Source organism: Ostrinia nubilalis, chromosome 1 (assembly GCF_963855985.1).
Source record: "Ostrinia nubilalis chromosome 1, ilOstNubi1.1, whole genome shotgun sequence".
Taxonomy (NCBI): Eukaryota; Metazoa; Arthropoda; class Insecta; order Lepidoptera; family Crambidae; genus Ostrinia; species Ostrinia nubilalis.
Genome location: NC_087088.1, coordinates 7731310 through 7753432, shown reverse-complemented (window position 1 = coordinate 7753432; position 22123 = coordinate 7731310). Strand labels below are relative to the sequence as shown.

Sequence of the window (22123 nt, the reverse complement as noted above, 5' to 3'; positions counted from 1 at the left end):
AGTAACGTTTGAATCATTTTTATTTGTAGTTTAAATCATTTAATTTCGATTATAAGAATTTTAGACTAGGAGCCGGCTGATTTGTGTATTGAGTACCTAATAACCTATATTTTATAAATAAATAATAATAAATAATGGTTGAGTCCCGGGAAAGGACGTAGGATAGATTTTATCCCGGTTTTTGAAATATGATAAAGATTTTCATCATCATCATAAATCATCTGAAAATTATAAATAACTTGAAAAAATCGAGTATTCGGGTAGCCCTAGTGATACTCTACCTCTAGGCTTCGGCTTGACAGTACTTTTTGGGAAACCTTGTATACATAATTATGTCGTTATGTTCGCTTATTCTTGTAGTTAATTTTTTTTTTATTTGATTCTTCAACAAAAGAAGAAGAATTCAATGAGGGTTTTCGCGATTGGAAAATCCGCCAGATGGCAATACGTAGACGCGAGGTCCAAATGCTGCATGATTGGTTATTTTTGACATGACATTGACAGATATGTCAAAATCCACCAATAACGCAGCATTTGGACCTCGCGTCTACTTATTGCCATCTGGCGGATTTTTCAATCGCGAAAACCCTCATTGTCAACTGTGTTTGTCATAGAGCAAAATATAGTGGTTGCCCATTTTTGCCACTTGACGTAGCAGAATCGTGGGACTTCACGGTATTTAAATAAAAATTAAAGTGGTTGCGTTTAGAAACGCCACAAATATTTGAGCCTTTGGAAACAAGTTCGTTACTTGTATATTAAAATATAATTTTGTTTTACCTAGCTTTTTCTTATTAATAAAATATAGGTTATTAGGTACTCAATACACAAATCAGCCGGCTCCTAGTCTAAAATTCTTATAATCGAAATTAAATGATTTAAACTACAAATAAAAATGATTCAAACGCTACTAGTTTTTAGGTTCAAATTCGACTGCTCTAGTGGACGCACGGAACGGCAACGTCGCAGTCGACCCACATTATTTGAATTATTTGGCGGGAAAATAGTTTTTGGCTTTTAATTCTGAAACTAAGAGGCCTAGAGATTTGAAATTATGTCTCGTGTGTACTTTAATTATAACGAATTATTTGATCTTTAAAACGCAACTCTAACTTATACGGTTTTAATAATCCACCGTGTGTTACGTGTCACCAGCTTACACATACATATCGGTTCGTAGTTCGAAAACGGTTCGAGATAAAGCTTTGAAAGATTTGAAGTCGGGTTTTTTTATTCGACTTTAATTTATGAGATATAAAACATTGATGTAGCTTAAATATTTACGAAGATACAGATGTGTAAGCTGGAGACACGGTACTCCAGCTCGCACATAGTTTTTTGATCGTGGTTTTAACAGTATTTGAGCTAAAGTCTTGAAAATTGGAAAGCCTACTATTTGGATTCGACTGTAATTTTTGAGGTATAATACATTATCGTAGCATAAATATTTACGAAGATACAGATGTGTCAGCTGGGGACACGTGTCCTCAGCTTACACACAGAAAACAACTCATAGTTATGAAGTTCTAATGGCTCTAATTGAATGACTGAGAGGTTTGATGACTCTAATTAGGCTTTTATTGATGGTATACTTGGAATTGCTCTAGCGCCAATGAGGAAGTTGGAGACATTCAGGTCAAAAAATTGCCTATATTGCGGCAATGTTCCTTTCCTAAATCGTGTATTTACCGAACACGTTTATCTTAAAGTTAAACCCGGTCCATAGTTTAAGCGTCAATGCTCGTTCCGTTCACTCAAACTCTATGCGTTCACTCATCGGTTCATTCTGTGTCAACTGTCAAAACATACACTTGTTTGTTTTTGTGACTATCATCATTCATCACTAATAAATTCTCATATCTTTATTAAATAGGCACCAAAAATGTCGGATTCTGATGATTCAGATATTTATCAACACCGTGCATTTCGCGAAATCCATAGGGCTATCAGGAATTATAAAAAAGATCCGAAAACAGCGGGGATGTTTGTGTCAGGCTGGGACGATGCTGACGAGGGTGTAGATGAAGTGGAAAACCCTGAAGGCAAGTTACTTTTTTGTAATACCTCCTAATTACACCCATCGTCATTTTGGTCTTCACTGCAGGAGCGCCGTTTCTATTTGCTATGCAAGATTTCTAGCAGAGCAGTATAATTTTGTATGGAAGTCATCATAAATAATAATAAATAAATCTTTGGACACTTTTCACACAACGCCAGCTAGCCCCAAAGTAAGCAACCTAATGCTTGTGTTATGGGTGCTAGCTTAACGGATATACTACTTATATACTTTTTTTTTTAAATACATACTTATACATAGTAACACGTAGATCCGTCACAGAAATTAAAATTCATCATTTCAATTTCTGCCCGGCCGGGAATCGAACCTGGGACCTCTCGGCATAGTAGTCCGTTCTGAACTACTACACCAAACGGCCGCTCATTCATCTCATGATAATTTGCTATTTAATACTTTGCTACTGTAATTTTTATAATAAGTATCACTTGTTTTTGTAGCCAAGTTCACCAAGTAGTGTTATTAATAAACTGGTATATTTCAGACAATCCAACTGATCATATACTATGGGCTGCTGAAAAAGGCGATGTGAATACTATCAAAGAGTTACTGACAAAACAACCAGACTTAGTACATGTGCAAGATCCAGATGGATATACACCATTGCATCGTGCTGCATATGGAAATCATGCAGTTGCTATATCATACTTACTCAGTGGTGGAGCAAATATACACGCTGAAACAGAAGTAGGATGGACACCACTCCATTCAGCTTGCAACTGGAATAATTATAATGCAGTAGCAAGGTTACTAGCAGCAGGTGCTGATCCAAATGCTATGTCTGCAGGAGGTAAGACTTGTCTTGGTCTATTTTCGTCTAAAAACATTTTTATTTTGTGGAATGGACAGTATGTTTGTTTCAGATATTTTCCCAAGTTACATGTATTGAAAAGTAATAACCACATTCGCTATAAAAATGTTTTTTCTTTACAGGGCAAACACCAATGCATTTAGCTGCAGCAATTAGCCACAGTAAATCTACATTGGTGTTGTTGTTTCTTAGAGATGATGTGGTTCAGGCGGCCGAAAAAAAAAACATTTCTGGAGAGACACCCAAGCAATTAGCACTTCGTCATGGAATCTATGCTCCTTTGTTTGAAATGGTTATGCCTGCTATGTCTTATATACATTCTGATGCATTTACGTTTAATCCCTTTATTCAGAGGCAGGTCATGATTGATAAATCTTAAATCATAAACTAATCATAATCATAAATAACTTTATTGAATTACCAATATTACAATGATTACAATTTCTCTTATAATATTTACTCTCTAGTTACTAATTTCTGTAATAAAATAAATTAATACTAAAAATGCTTTGCAATCTAATCATTTCTAGATACTCTCTAAACATGATGATGAAAGAAAATGTAGATTGTGTTTTGTGGTTTTATGTTGTAAATAAAGTAATTTAAACTGCTTAGTTTTTTTAGTTACATATTGATTTTTTTTATGTTACAGAGTTACATCTCAAACTAAATTATTAATATTAACTTAAAAAAATGTAATTGCCATTTGCCAAAAATAAGACTTAAAATATTTTACATTTCTTATAAAATAAGTTTATCTTTGTTGACCTTTAAATGACATATTTTCTATTACATACATAGCACTTGAGACAAGATAAGTCTCAGCATGCAAGTTCTTCAAACTAGCAATCAAGTTTCTCTTATCAATTCTTTGTAACTCAGATAGTGACGACCTCGTTTTAGAAGTCATATATGGTAAAACTAAACATCCTATACCAACACATTTACATCTTAAACAATTCTTCCAAATTTCTAATAAATCTTCATCTTTAATTATAGGACAAACAGGTAGTAAATTAATAGCAGTAAGGCAGTGAATTTTTTGGCGTTCCGTTATAGGATAATCAGCACGCTGGAATGGAGATACTATAACTGCGCGCCATGCTGCACAAATAACTTCATTAGGAGGCGAAGAAGCTCTTAGCAGTAGTGGTGTCATGACTTCATATAAACCAGCACGTAGTAGCAAAGGTATGAGTTCTCGAATAATTTGTATGTTGCCATATCTTCGTGCCAATTCAGCAGCAACTTTCAATCCTTCGACATTTGTACCAGCTTGAAGCAACTGTTCAATGGCACGTATTTTGTCTTGCATAAATGTGGAAACCACCCATGGCAAGTCCTCGTTTTCCAAATTTACAACGCATAGTAGCTCCAAAAGGAACTTCCATAAATCTTCACGTCCACGATTTGTAACCTTCACAGCAGTGTCAGCTTCTATAACACTCATCAAACACTGAAGAGCCCGCAATTTCTTACATTTGTTGAAATCGCTTTCATCGTCAAATACGATTCGCGACAGATAAATTGCTCCCATTTTGGGACATGTTGCCTTTAATATGTACTTTGCAGTTAACAGATCTTTTCTGTTTAATCCTGAATTTTTCTTATTTTTGTTTTCTTCGTACGTTTTATCGAGAATATTCTCCAAAATTTGAAACCTAATAGAGCTTATGTTTATTCCGTTTTTATCAGCAATTTCAGTAGCAGCACGATTGATATCATGTCTAGACATTTTCTCAACAAACGAAGGATGAAGATACAATGCGCGAATAAGTTGAGCAGGCTCGGTAGAAAGGCGAACGAACTCTTCACAAACCCATTCAATTTTATGTAAAGCATGTCGCGTAGCAAGTGTTAAATGCAAACGTTCCATTTGTCGGACAGCTCGATTACCAGGCTGAACAGCGGCCCACCGCTGTGCGAACTGATAACACAATTGTGCTGCAGCGACTTGATCAGCACCACGGGCACAACCTTGAAGTACATAGAATAAACATGCACCGGCCCATTCCATATTTGCAATATGTCGCACACATCGATGCGCAGAACGAAGCAAAGGTTCTTCTCGTGTCGTTAATCGCCAGGGTTCATTTTCCGATGCCTCTATATTACAACCATCTGAATTCTTCCGTGAAGTCATTGTTTGTTTCAATGCGTTACTACAAATCATATCTCTGGCAGTTTGTAGATCAGCATCTAAAGAGAGCAAGGCAACGACAGGTATCCACCGTTCATATGTTTCTAGAGTAATTTCTGATTTTAAATTAGACCACATGTCATCACGCATAAATAGAGGAAACGGTAAACGATAATACCCAACTTCAGGAAACATACCCTTAACGGAAAATAGCTCAAATTCGTATTGTTTAGGAGGGCTTTTTCTTCGGTAATCTTTCAAAAAGTTAAGCAAAAAATATTCTTTCATGTCCCTTAAATCCGTAGATTTCCCAAATAATAAATTAAATATGCACAGATATACTTCATAGTAGTAAGGATTTATAGAGATTGTCCGACCATGTAAACAGACTTCACCATTTTTCCAAAAATCATTCAATATGTCCTTTATTAAATCTTTATCATCAATATTCTCCCAGATAATTAAACATTGAGACATTAACTCTTTTTCCGTATTTCCAAAAGATATTTGTCGACAGTTCAAGTTATCATTGAACAATTTATAGTTAAGCTCCCAAGACGATAGTAATGATACCAACTGTAAAGATAATCCATCATTTACTGAAATATTTAATGTGCGGCAAATCTGTACCAGTTTATCAAAAGAAGTATTGGGATATTGTTTTAAAACACAAAATAGGATCACTTTAACGTCCCAAGTCTCTTCAGTGTTTTCAGGAAGAGCTATATCTGCTAAATTGATGTTAAATTTTACCTTGAGTAAATGTTGTGGTTGGTAAGGAACTGTATTTCCAAAACTATCTTCCAGTGCAAATGTACGACGAATTACAGGCGAAGAAAGGAAGCGAACAAAAGCAGGTGATAAAGTTTCCCCTTGACCTTTTAATGTGTCTATTAACCACATCGAGTCGTTTACTTCTTCAAATTTACTCAAAATGAGTAATAGATTTGTTAGTAATACTTCATCAAGGTCTTGGGATAGTACTGCTTTAGTCAATACTTTTCGAGTTATTTTGTCACGCATTGCGTATAACTCTTCCGTGAATATTTGTCCAGTAATAATTAAATCTTGAATAATGTAAGAAACCATTCGAAATGGAATAAAATCATGACCATCCAAAATGTGATAAGCATCAACCATTAAAATATTTTGAGAAATATACTTTTCAATGAAATCAATAAATTCATTCATGCTTTTGATAGACGACATTGGTAAATAAATGTATTGAAATTTCCATGCTACTGACAAATTCTTTAACTTAGTGTCCGCATTCAGTAACGCATTTAATATAGACAAGTATTTTATCAAATAGTGCATATAACTCTCTTCGCATTTGATGAGGAGTTCAACTAGAATCCTGAATGAATTCATTAATAATAACGAATTTTTGCCATTTTTGAAACTATTCAAAGCTGATATTGCATCATCACTTGATTGGCTATACAATATATTCTCCAGTAATTTTCTAACATCATGGTTAGTCGAAGTCCGCCGTAAAAGATTTGATAAAATAGAATCGCGGGACTTTTCTGTGCGTGTGAGTTGTGAAACGCATCCTCCTTGAGCAGAGCTGGCTGTATGTCCATCTTTACGCATCCAGATGGATGTGATTCCAGATATAGCTTCTTCAATGTATAAGTTATTAAGAGTTACTGTAATATCATAAGAGTTTTTCAGATAGTATAGGTTTTCAATAGTAGTTATTTGGATTTCATTCAAAAGTTGTGTACCTTTGAGGAAATCTAAATAATTCTTTTCCAGAGTTAAATTGCAAGTATCTCCACTTACAATTTGCTCATATTTATTCATGACTGTTTTAATCAGAATAGTTTTTTCTTTATTTGTTAAGTTATTGAAGTAATCTAATGCGTTTCTTGTTTCACAGCTATGAAGGCATTTGTCTATAAACAAAATGTTCCCATAATTTTTAAAATTTGTCATGACTCCAGTAATTATTTTTAAGTCATTTAAGTCAACTGGTGTTGTTCTCATTATCTTATTCAACACTAACATGTAATCAGTGCATGTTAGAGGAAAATTATACTTTTTCAATACAACTTTCACATTGGCATAGTTAAGTTCTTTCTGCACTTCCTGTGCTAATGTTCGATCAATATCAGTGACAGTAAAATCTTTAGTTGCAGAGGCAGCAGCAGCAACAGCCAATTCAAGGACGTTCGAGTCCCATGGAACATGTAACACTTTCAATACTTGCAGCAAGCATTCTAGTTTTGAAGTTGTTGAACGAAAGGCACTCAATACTACTTTTAAACGAAAACTATCAACTCCACCACCGCTAAGAGCAGCTTCACTTTCTATAAATGCCCTCAGTGTATCATCTAGTTCAAACAAATGTCGAGCAGCATAAGATGGTAAATAATCACGCAAAAATATTTCTAGATCTTCATTATAACATCTTCGTAACATTATAAGAGCAACTTCATTAGGGCTTTGAGAGCTTAACTCACTTAATAACATGTTAATTTTATATTTCTCCTTTAACTCTAATATATAGTTTATGCGATCTTTCAGTATATCCAAGTCATCCATAGACACAGGACGAACAGCGATCATTTTTAATGACAACTCCAAAACATTGATGATGTCTTCAATAAATTTTAAGCCTATTTTGGGCCAATACCCAGATTGCTCCAATTTAAGAATTCTTTCCATAGTCCATTTAACAAAAAGATCTATGAAAAATGGATTCTCATCTAAAAGCAAAGGCACGAAATTTTTAAGCCAAATTAAAAGAGAACCCATTTTTATATTGTGTGGTATTGAATATAATATTTCGAGGACATCTTCCGAATTTATAGTTAACTTGACTTCATTGTATTTCAACCAACATATAGAAGCTAAATCTAAATCATGATTTGAAATAAACATTATACAAAGTTCTGTCACATCCTTATCAAATAAATTGCTATTCTGATAATTCTTGTTATCTTTAAAACAAATATATTCCAATAAATCAACTTTTATAACAAGATCAGCCAGTTTAGTAACTAAATCAGTATTTCCTGCAGCATACACTTTATTCTGAAGTGAGTATAAAATGGATTTATATGTAAGATTATGCTGACAAAGCTTATAAGCTACATCAATGAGGAAATTATAATCTTCTATATTATCAAAATATGACTGTAGTTGTGTTACCTGTATAGGGTTCTTTTCAGTGATGATATCTTCAGTAATTGCCGTAAGCTGTATTTTGAGTTTTTCTTGAGAAGAAATTTTGGCTATACTTCTGTCCAATACTTCATCAGCTAAATTCCTCAATGGTGACATAGATGTATTCCTTGCACAGCATATTTGGATCTGGAATAATAAATTGAAAATATCAAATAAAGGAAATTTTATTTTTCATTTGATTCTTAGTAAAAAATAAGTAAATAAAAATATTAAATATTTTTACTGTTCAATTTAATTATTTACTAAAATTTCAGGTGTAATTAAATTAATTAGGGTGTAAATTAAGAATTGAACATTATATTACCTCTGTAGCCTTGTAAGTGATATAGTAGAGAGTGTAATCATGAATTGACACTGGATAACATTTAAAGCCATTGTTTGGGAAAGTAAATAAAGATTCCCCATTTTTCAAATCAGCGACCCACATATTTTGATCATGGGCTAAAACAATTGCCTCATCCCATGGCACCAAGTGATGTATTGGCATGTTAACAGAAATAGTTGCAGATAATTTGGTAATTGGACATTTCACAACAATATTGTTTTCATTTGTGAATTCTAGACCTAGTTGTGGATTTATTAAGATTGTATTGTATTGATTGTATTTGATTGCATTATGTTGTACTGGTGCTTTTTCTAAGACAGCTATTTCTTCTGTTGAACCAGCCTTCAATTTTAAACTCAGTTCTTGATCCTTGTAGGGCAAATTCAGACATTCACCACTTTCACTAATTAAAAATACTGTCTCGGATGTTTTTAGAAAGTGGCTTAATTTATGACTATCAACATAAACAGTAGATATAAATCCATTATCAACATCCATAACCACAATTTTATTGGTCCTCAATAATAGCCATACGTGATTGTTATGAAAAACTTTGTCGATTATCTCGTCACCAACAAAGGAATATTCGGATTTGTCAGGATCTTTCACATTTTTGGTCAGTAAATCCAATACATGCACAACATTTTTGTTTTCGAATAGGATTAGTTTGGGGTAAAACAGCACAGCTTCCAAGTTCACCAGATTTCGGGATAACGTAATTTCTTGTAATGGTGATGTTATTATAGACATGTTGAAGCAGCTAAAACAAAATTTTCTCACAACACAATAATTTGATCTAAGCAGCTAGCCACACAGCTAGCATCACTGCGGCAAAATGCGAATCATCAGTTTCAAGTTTCAAATCCTTCCAACGAACTTTAACTTTTTGTCCGCCATCGTCCTAAACGTCAATTGAAATTTTTAAATAAACCGACGGCACGACGAATCCACCAATCGTCCAATTCTAACCCAAAGAGTTTATAAGCGTTAATAGAGAGAGTAATTTTTAAAGCCTACATCCATTCGGGTTATACCGTCAAGAGCTACACAACTTTTTATTTGGCATAACCATGGGCACCAATGGGCACTGACTAGACTGAAGTGGACAGCCTTTCCATTTACGTCAGTTTTCATACTCTAATTTGGTAGAACGTGAGTAATTAACAATTACGAAAATAATAAATAAGGCAAACTGGCAAACACAATGACAACCTAATGGAAGGCATTATTTAGCATCGCATGAAAAAGAGCGTTCATTTTTTTTACTTCTGGCTACACTGCAACTCGGCCATGTTTGGAATTTAGAAATAATTTCAACATGGCGCCCGGTGGTTCGCAGTGTGTGTGTGTGTGAAAGTGCAGTGAAATTATGTTATTATCTAATGTTTTTAGTGATAATTTTAGTGTTTAGGTGAAAATAGTGTGCATTAATGCAGCGGTTTTTCTATCATGGCATTGGATTTACGCCTGCATTCTCCGGCAGGCGCGGAACCTATTGTTTATACATGGCCCCTCACTTCAGGTCATGGTTCGGTAAGGAAATCGTATTTATCGTTTTAGGTTGTTAAATCTCACGTTGACAGTGGCGTATTTTGTATCTATTTCGTTATGTGGTCTTGGTGAAATGATAGATAAAAATAGTTCCTTACGATTTATCTGTACTTTAGCTCTAAAAGTCATTATCGTGCCTACACAGTAAGTTTAGAAGGAATCTAATTATTTTTACAAAATTGATAAAATGCGTTGTTTATCCTACACCTATCTATCATTTCTGATTATGAAAGTAGTCTCAATAAAATTGGTGTCAATGAATTATGCTATTCTTCATATCACATGGATCTTGTAGCAGAGTGTATTGACCTCGTGTTTTGTCAAGGTGTCGTCGGCTTTTTTTAGATATGTACACACTGTTGCGTAGTTTTCACTAATCTAAACAATCTTCGGTCCTAATAATAATAATAATATCAGCGCCTACAAAACAACTTGGTTGTTTGTTTACACAACTTTAAACAATTTTAATGTATATTCTGCTTATAAAAAAGATGCACACAAGCAGTACTTTTAAATTAAGTACAACACAATGAAATTTTAATTTATTTAATGTATACTTTTGTTCAAGTTTTATCAAGCTGGAGTAGAATGAAAATAAAAATCACTTAATAATCTTATGACTCTTGATCATAGTGTTATTGACCTTAATAATTAGTAATGCATAATAAGAAGGGATCAAAATAATCTTGCCAACAGTCGACCTTGTAGTAGCAGATCAAGGATAGTAAATTATAGCCGAAGCCAGTCAAATAAATGGTCAACATACTTTATAATAAACATAATTAATATTTTCACTCGTATCAAAACAAGCCCTTGCCCTACCTGTCATTGATTTTATATTATCATACACAGTCATCCCTCTTACCATCATATTTGTATAGGTCAGTTGGGTATTCATGGAGATTTCGGACATGACCCATATTTATAAAACACAATACCAATTTTATTACTACGTTGGTTATTAAACCAAGTAAATTAAAGACATGGTAACAGTGACATAATCCTACTTCCTACTAATAATATTATAAATGTGAAAGTTTGGATGTCTGGATGTTTGTTACTCTTTCACGCAAAAACTACTGAACGGATTTTGGTGAAACTTTACAGTATTATTGTTTATAACCCAGAATAACATATAGGCTATAATTTATGACGATTTGTGACAAACGAAATTTCACCACTAGCTTTGCACATGGTTCACTGGTGATATAATGCTAGTTTTGCTTATGCAAAATTTTCATATTTATTTTTTATTTGAATTACCTAATTGTAAATGAGGATCAGTACTGTTGTAGAAAATTCAATAAAACTAGTATCTACGTTAATCTTTAAGACATAAGAAAGATATATCTTTTTGAATTATCCAAATCGGACCATTACTTACGAAGATATTAAGTAATAAACATAGGCCGTTTTTGCCGCTAAAAGTCAACGTACGCAGGGCCGCGTGACGTCATTATATCCGAATCGAGCGCAGCCGGCGTACTATTGCGATGGAAAATATTTTTTTCCTGCTAAACTATCAGTTTTAGAAAAAAACTTTTAATAACATTTATTCATCAAAATAAAGTAACCTATCGACCAGTAATTTTTAAAAATAAAAATTGTGAAAAATAAGTATCGCTATGTCCAAAAACCACATTTTCATAGGATTCGATGCAATGCGGAGACGCGGTTGGGGGTGAGTGTAACTTAATGATTGTTTGTATTGAACATAATAATACATAATATGATGCTAATACCCAGTTTCTGGCCTGGGGGGGGGGGGGGATAACTCATACCCAGCTTATAGCCTGGGGGGAGGGGCAAGCCTTACCCAGCTTCTGGCCTTGGTGGGAGGGGGGAGAGGCAAGTCATACCCAGTTTCTGGCCTAGGGGGGAGGGGGGGGGGTCAAGTCATACCCAGTTTCTGGCCTGGGGGGGGGTCAAGTCATACACAGTTTCTGGCATTTCTGGCATGGGGGGGGGTCATACCCAGTTTCTGGCATGGGGGGGGGGGGGTCATCTTCCTTCACCTTCTGGCCGAAGGGGAGTCATATCCAGCTTATGCTTATGGCCTGGGGGGAGGTGCAAGCCTTACCCAGCTTCTGGCCTGGGGGGAGGGGGAGGGGTCAAGTCATACCCAGTTTCGGGCCTGGAGAGGGGTAAATCATACCCAACTTCTGGCCGAGGGGGAAGTCATGCCCAGCTTATAGGCTAAGATTAAATAGATTTCCAGGAGGGAGCAGCTGTCCTTTCCTGCAGCAGCTGGCCCGCCCATGGGAACGGCGAATAGATAGGTAGGTACGTAGGTTTAACTCAGAAAAACTAAATAACAGGTAGGTATTGCGTGTACCTACATCGAAATGATCTTCATAGCAATGTCTTGTAGCCAGAGTGTATCTGCCTCAGCTATACCTTATTGTTAGAAGTAAATAAATTAATACTTATACATTTTTATATTTTACTTGGAAGAAGATATTATGACTCTAACAACACTTATGAACACTTTATTTGAATAAATCGCCAAATATACCACCGCGCGGAGACCCCAATCGCGTCTCTGCGTTCCATTGAATCGTATGAGCGTATGGATTTTTTGCGGTATTTTTCACAATTTCTATTTCTTAAAATTACCTATCGATAGCTTACTTTATTCTGATGAATAAATGTCATTACAAGTTTTTCTCTAAAACTGATAGTTTGGCTAGAAAAAAATATTTTCTATCCACGCAGTACGCCGGCAGCGTTCGGATCGGATATAATGACGTCATCGTCCCCGCGCCGGGCGGTCAGTGAACTTTTTTAGTAATTTGGCCATAACTTCGTCAATTTTTGTCGTAGAACAAAAATTTTTGGACTGTGTATTAAGGATTTCTTAGCCCTATAAATCTGCATTCACAGCTAAAAATCGAAATGATCCTCATTAATAAAGTTTTTAATTGGCTATTGTGTTGTTTGGAATGTTAAAAATGTTCATAGTAGTGCTAGACGAAAGGCCTTTAAAAAATTGTTAGCCATTATTACTTTTGAAGACTAGAAGAAAGAAGAAAATTTAGGCTTTTAGAAAAAGTATGAGCTAAGGTTTCCCCACAGTGATTCAGTTAGGGGAAAAAATACACAATTTTTTTTTTAATCTTTTACAAATTTCACCTTGCCTACAGCCTTGATGGACTCAAATAGTCTTGGTGGGCTGGGTAATGATTTTCGCAGTTACATAGGTACATGATACCTGGGTCTAAGGTATCAATAATAATTATTATGAATAATATTAAAATTGAAAATCACACAACACTACAATAAAACAAAAAATATTTAAAAGCTATCCCTAAGGACACATAAATAACATTATCTGGAGATTTAAATAGGTATTTAGATGTATTGTTTCTAAATAAATGTACCTACTTTAACCTAATTAGTTAAGCCTCTAGTACCAAAAAAATGTTGAGTTGATGTAAAAAAAATATAAACTTAGTTATCAGTTGTGTGTGTAATTCCCCATAAATATTTTGATGATGATGATGATGATGATTTCTAGAGGTGAATTTTATTATGCATCACTGAAATGGAATTTCAGTAAAACCACTTGACATAATTAGAAGTTTAAATAGGCATGTATCATAGTAGCATTTACAACACGTTGCATTTAGTGTTAACACAAACCTGATATTTTTTCATAATTTAATTTATATGTCATCCTTTAATGACATACAAAAGGCCACAGTTACAGATACAGACTGTAGTGTATTGTTGAGCATTAGAGTATTAAACAAGCATTTCCATGAAATAATAAATTAATTAAAAATTCTCTCTAGCATTTTTAGAACCTTGGCAGTTGAAAAATTCATTCAGTTGTTATGAAAATAATATTTTACTCTTAACTTTATCTTATTCACTTGAATGTGTCATCCCTGAAAAAATGTTGAATGACCTAGCGCCCTAATAGTTGCGCGGAAGTAGGTTAACAGAGTCAGTAAAAGAAGGGTCATAATAGTTTCTTAAATTGTGAGCATAATCAGAAATTTCACTTATGAAACACGATTTGATTTCATTTTCTGGAGAAAGCCGCCTGAACTCTCAGCTATATGCTCAGTTTTATGTTTAATGGACCTTAAAATGGTGAATGAATTGTGACGTGTTTGGCCCACTAATGTCCTGCGTCACATCACATTATGCCGCCCTTTTTATGTCCCCATATAAGTACAGCTAGGGCTTCAACCTCGTCGTTTGGGTATTCCGAGTTCGGTGCGTGGTGAACATGACATGACCTTGAGCGAATGTTCCGAGTACAAGTTACGACAGTTCGAATCACTGTCGATGGTCACCAGATTGTTTGTTACTGAGAAATTGCAGACTATGATAAACCTAACACCTTCCTTGTGGGATGGGGCTATGGGGCTTGTTATTCTCGCCATGCTTGGCAGATCAATCCTTGATTCCATTTCGACCACGCGTCGAGGCTATCTTCACGATGCACGTGTAGCGACTAAAATAATGTCTGAAATAAGTACCGAACACCGTAGCAGCGGCGGTTGCACCTGCAACGACTGCGTGCACCCAATCGTATTGGAACTACTGGTTGTAAGTTACGTATTTGTACGAAACAGTGGACAGCAGCTGCACACGCAACCTGTAGTTGCGGTCTGCCACGTGGTTCGGAACGGCACCTCATCACGAGTTAGGGACTTAGTGTGACTGTGATGAGATCTCTCAATATGATATCAATTTGGTTTGGAAGCAGACGTAGAATTGAAATCGAGATAAGTGAAGTTCAAGGTGTAAAATTTTGGTACAAACTTTTTCAGATTTATAAAATATCATTTTTCCTTTGTGTAACTGTAAAATAACACCAAATCACGCTAAAATTAATGGGTTGTAACTCGCACGCAAGATAATCATCGCAGGACAGTTTCAATACCTACAAGTGGTCAGTGACGCGTTTCAGCAACACTAATGTGTTTAATAAAAACACTGTCTACTTACTTATTTAAAAAAATACCAACTGAATTGAGAACCTCCTTCTTGTTAAAGTCTGCTAAAAACCTTGTGACTCTTTCAATTTAATTGATGAATGAATGAATTTATGGGTTTAAATGTGACTTGTAAGTAAATAACTACAGTTTGTCAATATTTTTATTTGTTTTATTTGCTTGTTACAGGAAAAACACGATGGGGCCTTGGAGATAGTAGAAACAATAAAGTATGTAAATTTTATTTGAAACATCTTTTTATTGCATAAGTTTAACACCGTGTTTTCAATCGTAAGGTTACTTTGGACGTAAGAATTAAATATTTTCACTTAGAACTTCAAAACTGGTGTCAAACCTAATACTGATGATAACTAAACTAAGTAACAAAGTGTTTTAAATTACCTGTCGATTGAAAATGCGGCCTTTTTTGCAATTTCTGATAACTAATGCACATAAAAATTAACTAAGTAAATTTTTATTTTTTTAAGAAATTACTAGATCTAGATTCTAGATATAACAAAACCATAATATACATGAACACCTTACCAACCTATTGTACAAAGCCTGCATGAGAAATTTTAATTAGCTACTATTTGGTGTGGTAATACTGGTAATAATAGATGACTATACCTACATACAGTAGGTAGGTACAGTAGAAACATCTGAAATTGTGCTAAATAATAATACTTGTAATCATGAACACTTGCAATAGTCGGTACATCTAGAAATCATGTGATATAATCTTATATAATATAAAAATTAATCGCAAAATGTGTTGGTAAGCGCATAACTCAACAATGCATGGACCAATTTTACCAATTCTTTTTTTTTAGTAAAGAAGAAAAAAAAAATTCGAATAATTTCCAGGAAAACCCTAAAAACAGCCCTTTTTTCACGCAGGCGAAGCCGCGGGCGGAAAGCAAGTTACGCTATAAAAATAAACGGAACCCTCGGAATAGGACGCGGGTATTGTGACCAAGTTCGTCACAAATGACCGCGGGAATATCCGGCTCATCAATTTTAACATAATGCTAATGAAACTGTTGGTTTTGTAGTAAATATCGCGGGATCTAATTTTGATTAAAAAACGAATTATCGATACATTCTACATGTTTGTTGAGTGAAGGACGCGAGAGCAACGACCGGAACAATTTCGCGCGCACTGTCGAGTAATCACAACGTCGCCCTACTGCCCGACCTGCGCAAATTAAGTTCCTCCTACCCGGTTGATGACTTGAAGTGCAATAATAACACAACTTTTACGGCTTATCTGACGTCAAAAAGAAGGACAAGACAACTTTTTACACTCGGATGAATCGAGTTTTTAACTTTTTATACTATTTCATAGGTATTTATTAGCTGTGTACCAACCATTTCCTTGTTGCGATTTTGGTGACGTATAGCTATATAAGTAAGATATATATCTTGGGTCCTAACTTAGGCATAAATCATCAAAGAAAATGATACGACGGGCGAGTGTACTATTAGAACCATATTTTAATTTAATCTAAACACAGCATGCCACTTATCGATACATGTGGCAGGGCGTGACATTACATTTTATGTGAAACAAGTAGATTAGTAGACTAATTAATGGCGTTGTATTTATTAACGCATGCAAGTTTTGATATTATTCTACTATGTAGAGACGACATTACAACTGCGAACGTGTTGTTCATTAATTTGTTACCACTCAAAAGTACATAATTTTATTTAAATAAAGTTAATAGGATGTGTAAATAATCCTGTTTAAAGAAATAATAGAATACAATACACCTCCTGCGGTCTCACCTGTTCCCACAAGTCGGAAATAAATCCGGAACCGGTTTGACGAGTACAGGGGATTCTTGATTCGGCCGTCCCCGAACGGTTGGGATTGGGGTCGCAGGAGAACTAAACGTCTCCAGTCGACCTTACGCCGTCCGGACGTTTGTTCACGCTACCTTGATGACCTTGATAAATCGTCCTTGATGGTAATTAGGGTGTCTAAAACAAGTTCTTGAGAAAATGATAAAGACAACATCAACTAAAAGATTTTTCGTATTGCTAGAATAATTTTTTGAAGAAAATTTTATTTATTTTCTATGCAAAAAACTGACTATGTCCAAAACTAGGAGAATGTCTGATGATTGAAAGCTTTACCATTTGAGAGGTTATTGTCTATTTCCTTCATTCCATGACATTATTATATTACAGTAATAAATTATGTAAATCTAGAGTAGGTTCAGTCAATCATGTTCTGTAATGATAAAAGTAACAAGAACCGAATACTTTTTCGATTTTTTTTATTATTATTATTCCCATTAACGCCTCGAGCTAAGCTTAACATAATTATGCTTTTGTTACAAGTTGGTTTACATTGATGATCAACTTTCTCGATTGTCCAGATGGGTGTGCGACGATCTGCCGGAGATGAAGGCGGCGCTGGAGAACAACATCCTGTGCGACTTCGACACCCACTCGTACGAGAGCATGAGAGCTCTCTGCGACCGATTCAACCGCGCCATAGATTCCGTTGTCGCTTTGGTGAGTAGTTACAAACTTATTACCAGGTTTAAGATGAGATTACAGTACAAAGCTCAAAATTCCATTCAGTTTCAAGCTTTTATTTACCAATCACAAGACAAAACCTTGATTTAATTGAGTTTTGAACGTCGTTCTGTAATACGAATCAAAATGTTTATTTTGGACTACTTTCCAAAAATCGTGCTTCATGTAGGATGAATTCCTTACATTTCCATAAGACATCCCTAAAACGGTAAAAAACCCATCTAACTAGGTGTTCACAACATTATTTACCATTGACATTGCTAGCTAGAGAGCCAAAGTTCCTAGAATGTCAAAAACAGTTTATTTTTTTGTAAAACTAGCCCTGAATTTAAGTGGTGAGTTACATACCTAGTTATCAAATATTTATAAACTTTATCCAAAGCATGGTATTAAAGGCGCATTGATAACACGGAGCAAAACGTGACACAATTAGGTAGACGACCGTGAATAGCGTGCGTCATTCGCGCCCTGACCTCCACGCGCAGTAGTTTACACACACTGGTCTGGTGACTAGCACTGCACTGGATCACTTCCCGCTTCATCAAAGCCGCTTTAAGTAGCAAACTCGGCATTCATTTAATTAACAAAATAGTAATTTTGTTAATTAAATGAATGCCGAGTTTGCTACTAATATCTCTTTCAGGCTAATAATTATGATGTTGATGAGTACATCAACATCATAATTATTAGCCTGAAAGAGATATTCATTTAGGTCACTTCACAGGCAGGCATTATACGATTTACGTCTGTAACTGGCACTCATCAGTCTGTAGTTAAAAAACTGCTATTTTAGTAGGTACATTGGAAATAAATATTACTAATGTATGACTTCCGTAAAGTATTGAATGAAGGAAGATTATTATATTGCTACGTTGTGTGTCATTAATGCAAGCAACATTGAATCGAACTTCATATTCGTAAAGCACAAATCATTATGAAATTACACGAATATAACTTGTAACACATTGTTTAGTTTTTGTAGATATCCATTCGAAAGTATTATTGCAGTTATGCATTTGAGTCTAGTTGTAAATTCTGCTGAAGCTGTTATTCAAGTGCAGACCGCGAGGGGGTAGCATAGCAACCAACGAAAGTGAAAAAGCATCAAATAGGGCGGGAGTTAAAACGGGGCGCAACGCAGGGCTTGACCTGAATCTGTCGCCGCTCGTGTTGATCTGTTTCCCTAACCTACATAATTTCACGTTCACTACCTACCACGTTTTTAATGTTTTATTTTTAAATTATTTAAATTATTAATTGTAAATAAATGGATAAATTGAAGATGTTTAAACAGAAAATTTCTAAAAGAGAATTTTGTATATTTATTATGCAATTAAATTAAGTCTACGATCGGCAAAATCTTGCAATTTATTATTGTATTATCGTCACTCGTCACGATCATCATCATAAGGTACCGGTTCTCATTAGTAAACGCTAACTAACTTGAACTAATTAACCAAGACCGAGTGGCAGGTATGATTTACAATTAAGTTAAAATAAGTGAGTGTAATGGGTAGATGAGAGTCATACGTCACAACGTCACAGCAGGGGCAACGTCGAGGGCTACGCCCCCGTTGCGCGATCAATATTGTGTGTACTATTAAAAGCCGAGGTGGCGGGCGGTCGGCCGGTGCACCGCGCCGCAACGGGCGCGGGCGGCTCGGGTGCGTCGACCAACAATACCACCCAGCCGACCCTAGCCACCCTTTCTTGTGTAGTGTTTACCTTATTATAAAACAGGTTCATCGATCGTCGCTTTAGCCTTCATTCACAATTTAATTCGGATTCAATTACAAATTAATTGAAATCAGTCGTAGTTACTAGGTTGTCTTGTTAAGCTACTTAGACTTGGACGGATTAACGGGACACTACAGTCTGTAGTTTTCGTCTAATCTTTTGTCACGCATCAAGACCTTTGGCACAGTTAATCATTTCGCATTATCATTATAAATTGAGTTGTCAGAATTAATTACCGCCTAATATTGACGATCCATTGCACCTTTTTGTCGTGTTAAAACTAGATATTTATCTTTTTCCATTTATGGTTTTGACTTTTAGGAGTTATGAATGGACTCAATTAAAAAATACTAGTACGCCTACAATGCGATGAAGAATATTTTATGTATTTAGTCGAATTGTTCATCACATAATTGTCATTAATGAGAGATTGCCATTATCGATGCAATGATATCGATACGCATGAATGAAAGAGGTAATTAATTATGGACTTACTGATTTCACAAAATATATTATTCTCTACTTATTACTTTATTTTATTTACCACATCAATCTATAAATGAAAACAAGATAATCCGTCTGTTTCAAAAATCAAAACCTTTAATTTCTATGAATACCTGCCTAAATAGAAATCATCTGTTTGATAAGGGATGGGACCAGTCCATCTTTCTTTATTTACCTATTAACTAATTTATTATTGTTATAAAACTACAATATTTCCATAACGTTAATATTTACATTTGATTATTGCCATTTGCATTTGAGTTTCATAATTATTATGTACTTAGCCTTTGCCCACGGCTTCACCCGCGTGAAATTTCGTTTGTCACAGATTGTCATAAATTATAGCCTATATGTTAATCTGGGTTATAAACAATAATACTGCAAAGTTTCAACAAAATCCGTTCAGTAGTTTTTGCGTGAAAGAGTAACAAACATCCAGACATCCAAACTTTCGCATTTATAATAATAATTATTAGTAAGATATCTAAAATTTCTTTTTCCTGTAATCTATAAAAGTATTTTCATTTTAATGTACTGATAACATCTTCGTCGTTCATTCAGTCAACGTTCATCGATCCATTTATGTATTTACGAATTCAGCAATTAAGTCTATCAATCAACATGAACTGCCTCTGTCACTTGAAATTACTTAAATCGGGATTCATTGAACTATTCTAGCGTTTTTTCGTCACTTTCGAATTAGTCAATTACATGTATAATTAATAAAAATAAATCATGTGTTATCTACGAGTATATTTTTTATGCATTTGAACGTGTAAGAAAATGTTTCAATGAAATTAAATATGACGTGAGTTTTTTATTTTTATACAATTAAATGTCATGATGATGTCTTTTATCTGGATAAACTTTTGTATGTTCTGTTTAGAGAAACAAGTTATTGTACTTCTTAATCGCCCAAGTAAAATATAACAACCAAGAAAGTAAAATTATTACTTGAAAGTAGATAACAATAACCGGCCGTCGGAAATGAGCAGTGAACGAGATGTCGGCAATATAAAATAATATTTTTTAATTTTCCAATTTTCACATTCCGAATATTAAAAAAAAAACTGCTAAAACAAAATAGCTCCAGCTTTATTTTAAATAGAGTCCAGAAAACTAATTACATATTTTATAAATACTTTAAGGCGGAAAAGTCAGTTGTGCAATTAACTGAAAAAATACTGTAAAATCTATCATTAGCTAATAAAACTTTCCAATATTTTTTTATCGAGGAAAACGTCGCGATCACTCTTACCTGTGGCGCTGTGATGGGAATGACTTATAAAACGTAATGAAACTCTTAAAAATGTTCTCTTCTATTAATCTACAAAAATAATAGTTTCATTATTATACGTGTGTTCGATATCCAAATATGAAGAGGGCAGAAGTCAAGCGAAAAATAACAAAACATACAATTATTCATTGTTGCTACATAGCAATCACACTTGGCATACTTTCCACTTTGCGGAAACATCGTCAATGTCACCTTCATCACTAGTCTCTGCCTATTTTCTATTTATAAACTTCCTACAAGATTCTTGGGCTGCATGTGTATGTTTTGTGATATCTGCCGATGCTACACGTTTTACGTTTATCTTTATGAAAATATGTATCATGTTTAGTATCTGGGGGCACGGCAGTGCCCCCACCAAGTCGAGCAAAAAAGCGGCACGGCCGTACCATCCTTTTCTCGAAGCAATTCAGGCCATTTTCGACCGCCTGTAACTTCGTTGTGGATAAAACTAGAAGGCTGAATTTTCATTAGCTATGCAGGCATTGTAAAGACACGGTATATTTAAAATTTCATTCAATTTGAACCAGTAGTTTAAGAATTATAACGGGTCAAAGTTACTTAATTTTGTCACTCACTGACTGACTCACTGACTCACCGATCATCAAAACTCTAAGGCACTTCTAGCAGACCTAGAAGCTTCAAATTTGGAATATAAGTAGTGTTTGGTGTATGAATCAAGGAAAAACTAAAATATTTGGGGGCACGGGAGTGCAACCGCCAAGTCGAGTAAAATTTTTCAATTTCGGTCCAGTTTTCTAGATACATAACTGCTGTCTACAAAATACAAAAAGAAATGATATTTGGGGGCACGGTAGTGCAACCGCCAAGTCGAGTAAAATTTTTCAATTTCGGTCCAGTTTTCTAGATACATAACTGCTGTCTACAAAATACAAAAAGAAATGAGATCCCATCAAAAACAATACTTGTCAAAAAAACCAAGACTCGCAACTCAGTTGTTCTACGGTAAAAAGTTGTGAGATCCATGTAATA

The 22123-nt window shown here is 34.9% G+C and overlaps 3 protein-coding genes across 3 annotated transcripts in view; 2 read left to right on the top strand and 1 right to left on the bottom strand.

Annotated features, from left to right (window-relative positions):
* Positions 1 to 1781: 1781 nt before the first annotated feature.
* LOC135088476 (ankyrin repeat domain-containing protein 49-like) lies at positions 1782 to 3497 on the top strand. Its single transcript, XM_063983304.1, has 3 exons — positions 1782 to 2042; positions 2559 to 2864; positions 3008 to 3497. Exons 1-3 carry the CDS (start codon positions 1883 to 1885, stop codon positions 3262 to 3264), a joined length of 723 nt encoding a protein of 240 aa, XP_063839374.1. The 5' UTR covers positions 1782 to 1882; the 3' UTR covers positions 3265 to 3497.
* On the bottom strand, positions 3280 to 9437 carry LOC135088466 (uncharacterized). Its single transcript, XM_063983294.1, has 2 exons — positions 8525 to 9437; positions 3280 to 8346 (listed from the first exon to the last, which is right to left on the bottom strand). Exons 1-2 carry the CDS (start codon positions 9293 to 9295, stop codon positions 3640 to 3642), a joined length of 5478 nt encoding a protein of 1825 aa, XP_063839364.1. The 5' UTR covers positions 9296 to 9437; the 3' UTR covers positions 3280 to 3639.
* Positions 9438 to 9876: 439 nt separating this feature from the next.
* LOC135071060 (histone-lysine N-methyltransferase, H3 lysine-79 specific) overlaps positions 9877 to 22123 on the top strand; it is a 33914-nt gene continuing 21667 nt past the window's right edge. The window contains exons 1-3 of the mRNA XM_063968281.1: positions 9877 to 10078; positions 15235 to 15275; positions 17433 to 17571. Coding sequence (XP_063824351.1) covers positions 9995 to 10078; positions 15235 to 15275; positions 17433 to 17571 — 264 coding nt within the window. The 5' untranslated portion in view covers positions 9877 to 9994. The remainder of the gene's footprint in view (positions 10079 to 15234; positions 15276 to 17432; positions 17572 to 22123) is intronic.